Here is a 4,209-nt window from a genome sequence, read left to right as displayed (position 1 = left end):
GGAGTCTTGAGCTGGAGGAGAGCAACCTCAGCTTCAGTACCGACGTCTTGTCTTCTCCTTGCTCGTTGATGTTTCTTTTCATGGCCTCCTTCGTCGAAGCACAAAATCAATCTTCCACTTCATCTTCCTCATGTCAAGGTAGCTTTATCTTCGTTCCCCTCTCCGTCGTGGAATTCGCTTGCAAAACCTCAGCTTCTTCACTTCATCTTCTTCGTAATTTTACTCCTGGTGTTTCGTTGCAGAATACAGCCATCGAAGGCTCAGCAAGTAGAGCTATACTAGTTGTAGAGAGTGTCTTCAGAGAGGTTCCAAGAGGAACCGAGGGTGGAGACGGCATCGACTTGCTGTTTCAGGGACATAAGAACATTATCAACGGCGAGGAGGCTATGGCAAGTGTCCTCTTCGGCTCACGTTAAGAATCGGCCTCCCACCATCTTTTCTCTCTCTCAAGGGACCGGGTGTTTCACCCTCTCCCGGTACTCTAGTCTCTCACCACCGTTTTACCTCCTCGAGACGGAATGATGATGGTCCCACCCCGCCCCATTCCTGCTCCGTCCGAGTATTCCCTTAGCAACATTGAATGCACCTCCCTCCTCTCTCTCTCTCTCATCTGCCACATTTCCAAATAGTTTCTTTCGAGTCTTCCAAATAGTATATTCGGATGCAATTTGTAGTAGAAGGGTTTTTAAAAATATAGCACATCTAGTCTCTCTCTCCTCCAATCTCTCCAATACTTGCACCTCTCGTACAATAGCCTCTTGGGCACCTTCCCGACCTTTCTCGCTAATTCTTCTATCTTTCCCGCAAAATCTTCTTCCCGCAAAGATACATGTACTTTTAAACATGGAAATAGATGCATTGTAATACGGGAATTTTGATCTAAGGTCTCAAAGTAAATGATTATCCGTACCTTCTAAAGTTTTATACACTACCTATAGGACATAACGAGATATGATTATGGGTGACTTAATCAATACACTGACATATTTTACAAGAAGTTTTAAGTATCAAGAACTAAACTTTGTGGTTAAGTTAGGAGTAGAACTTGTTAAGTCTATTTTGCAACTGACATGATGTGTGACTTTGGGGGGAAGTAACTTATGGAACTTAGGCAAAGGGGGTAAATAAGGGAAAACCCAAGCGCGGCATTTTTCGCAAACATTTTTGAGAGAGAGCGAAAGAGAGCAAGAGAGATCACGTCGCAAGCTCAATGAAAATGCTAGCATCAAATATTACTTTCATTCAATATTACTTTGTCTTACTCTCATTCACTCATTCTCTCACACTCAAAATTTCCTCCCCCTCTCTCACTCAATATTACTTTTTCTTACTCTCATTCACTCATTCTCTCACACTCAAAATCCCCCCCTTCTCTCTCTCTCTCTTTTTAAGCTTACTTCACGCACACACACACGCACGCATGCACAACTATAATTCATTAAAACTTGATAGGGCTAATACACATGCTTAAAGGCATAGAGAATAAAATCTCAAATATTTCACAATTTAATAAGAGTACCATAAGAATATAACAATGTAGCATTCCTCCTATCTAGAGGCATGGGCTTCTTCATCTTCTTTATCGGCTCTAGCATCAAGCTTCTCTTGCATTGAGGGCCGTTTGGTTTTGGGTGGAGCCATGAATGATGATGTTGTGGGTGATTCTACCAATCTAGAAACTCTTCTTTTAGTTAGCCGTTTTTCAATGAAAGGCTTAGCTCGTTGTATGGTATTTCCAAATCCATCATTGGTGGGCACAAAAGCTTGTGTATTGCACATATCTTCTCTACGAGCTTTCAAAGCTCGAAGTTGGCTCAACATCTTCTTCATAGAAGAACACGCCTCAGAAATAAGCTCCGTGTCAACCCCCACCAAATCCAATACATCGTGCCATAGATGTTGCAATGCTGTGGATGGGTGGGTGTCTTCATGGGAGATATTAATCATAGTTGTATCCATATCTTGGAGATTATCCACATCCAACAGCGTGGTTGGCGTGTAAGGATCATGTGCAACCTCATCCTGTATCACATGAGAGTTACTTATAAGTCCTTTATATTTTCCTCTTGCTTCCACGCCTTTATATAAGTCCATACATTGTGCCACCACTGTAGTATTCGGTACCCCTAAAAGAAGTAGCACCTTGATTTGATGCTTACATATGTTCCCCAACTCTGCCCACTTGCATGTACAACATGCCCATTGACAATCCGCATTATAAACTGTGTATTCAATAGTGTCTTTGGACATGCTTCTTACATACGCACATGAAGCCCTTGCACCATTCATTTCGAATCTAACATACTCGACTGGAATCTTCAAAGCCCTCTCATATGAGTTGGCCACTATCTTTTCAATGTTATTGTTTCTCACAAATCCACTTTCTTTCATAGCTTGCACATACCAATAATATGGAAGAGCTGAACTTGTCAATTTATGAAGGAGCCAATCCACTCGTCTGCCAGTCAATCTCTTTGAGCTACCTAAGAATTTGTACTTTAAAGTGCCATGGTATGCCTCTATAGCACCATTGGTGTCTTGACCGGAATGTGGAAGTGTACGTGTTGCACGTATCCACATACCTTGCAACACGCACATAATACAACTATTTCAAATATGTATAAAAATGAAAATATAACAAAGTAATCTGAAATAGATAATTAGGAGTCCTCACCAATCTTGGGCTCCCAATATGTTTTGAAGTAGTGCAAGAATGTTATCTCATCTGCAAACTCCTTTTTAAATATATCTATCATATCCCTTGCTTCCTCCTTTATAGCCACTTCTGTTGCCTTGTATTCACCTTTCATATTCATAATATTGCCTAGAGCTCGGAAAATCGCAGCTCGTTTTGGCCATTGTGGGACTTTTTTAATAAGATGCTTTAACCAACAACGACGGACATGCCATAGGCACAAATAAATATGCAAATTAAAGACAACCCTACACACAATACATTCGTAAAAAATGTAATGCTTTTAGTCCATGAATTAAATGTTTTCCAAAAGGACGCATGCATGTGAAATGTACCTTAAAGCATCTATCTCTCTTTCAGCATCATCCACCAAAAAAGCTGTTGGCTCCCATGATTTGTGAAAATCTAGCATGTGATCCCTAAACTTTGTGAGCCAAAATTTGTTTACCTCAAATGTTGCACTTGAGGTTAACACCCAAGCAATTGGGACACCATTTCGGTGGGAGTCAAATACAAGGATTGTGTATAAATTGAACTGTCAAATGCAAGTTTCAAATATAAGCAAAAAGCATAAAATTCTGAAAAGTAAAAACTATAAGTACGCAAGAATAATATTAATAAATTACCTTATACTTGTTTGTACCGAATGTTGAATCCATTGCTAGTAAGTTGCCATTTCCATATCTGTCACACATATCTCGTTGCCATGGTGTTTGAATCCCCAATATGAAATCCTTATTAGTAGAAAGATTTTGTTCCTGATACACAAATGTCATTTCCTTGTTTTCAATGCACCATCTCTTTGTGCTTTCAGCATCATTGTCATGTAATTGATATTGGTCAATGGCAAGCTTCCTAGATATATTCATAATATCTTGGATGGAGAGAAAGTCATCTCTTTCCATAGGATGATTTGGATTGTTGCTTTGGCGTTGATGCACATATTGAATGTGACACTCCAATACTTGTTGCGGTGAAAAACCTTTGTATAACATACTGGACACCCATATTTTTTTCTCTAGTGATATCCATGGGGAAAATAAGGAATGTGAATAGACATTTAAATCCTCCATTGCAATGCCATGACAAATCATATCTGCATCATCAGTATGATATGGATTGATAAATGAGATAAATGCCAAACTAGTGTCATGGGATAGGCGAGTCACTATAAAATGACACAAACAACCCTTGTTAAGTTGTCCCATTGTTTTGCGTGGTCGGCGTTTTCTTGGTTGTCCTTGACTGGTCAAGATGTCATTGGGACATAAAACCTCCACATTTCGAGTGTCCTTAGGACCATAAGCACACCAAAATCTATTTTTGTAGGAAATGAATGTTGTAGCTATAAGTGTGGACAAATAATAAGGAAATCAATATAAGTAGCAAAACAATTATATACACTTACGTGATCTTCTCTATCCATGTGTTGTCTAATGGTTTTTTCAATTCATTTGGTTGTCGTCAATGGTGAGAGTACTTTTTGAAAGTTGTAGGAAAATCATTATTTTTTC

The 4,209-nt window shown here is 39.3% G+C and overlaps 1 protein-coding gene across 1 annotated transcript; it reads right to left on the bottom strand.

Annotated features, from left to right (window-relative positions):
* Positions 1 to 1,548: 1,548 nt before the first annotated feature.
* On the bottom strand, positions 1,549 to 3,600 carry LOC148039471 (uncharacterized). The gene is made up of 4 exons (XM_087690313.1): positions 3,322 to 3,600; positions 3,031 to 3,230; positions 2,675 to 2,943; positions 1,549 to 2,582 (listed from the first exon to the last, which is right to left on the bottom strand). The coding sequence occupies exons 1-4, from the start codon at positions 3,598 to 3,600 to the stop codon at positions 1,549 to 1,551; spliced, it is 1,782 nt and encodes a 593-aa protein (XP_087546439.1).
* Between the last annotated feature and the right edge of the window lie 609 nt (positions 3,601 to 4,209).

Source organism: Lygodium microphyllum, chromosome 2 (genome assembly GCF_053477565.2).
Source record: "Lygodium microphyllum isolate KBCC chromosome 2, Lygodium_microphyllum_v1.1.10, whole genome shotgun sequence".
Classification (NCBI taxonomy): Eukaryota; Viridiplantae; Streptophyta; class Polypodiopsida; order Schizaeales; family Lygodiaceae; genus Lygodium; species Lygodium microphyllum.
The sequence above is the reverse complement of the archived record's forward strand: the minus strand, read 5'-3'. Positions and strand labels throughout refer to the sequence as shown.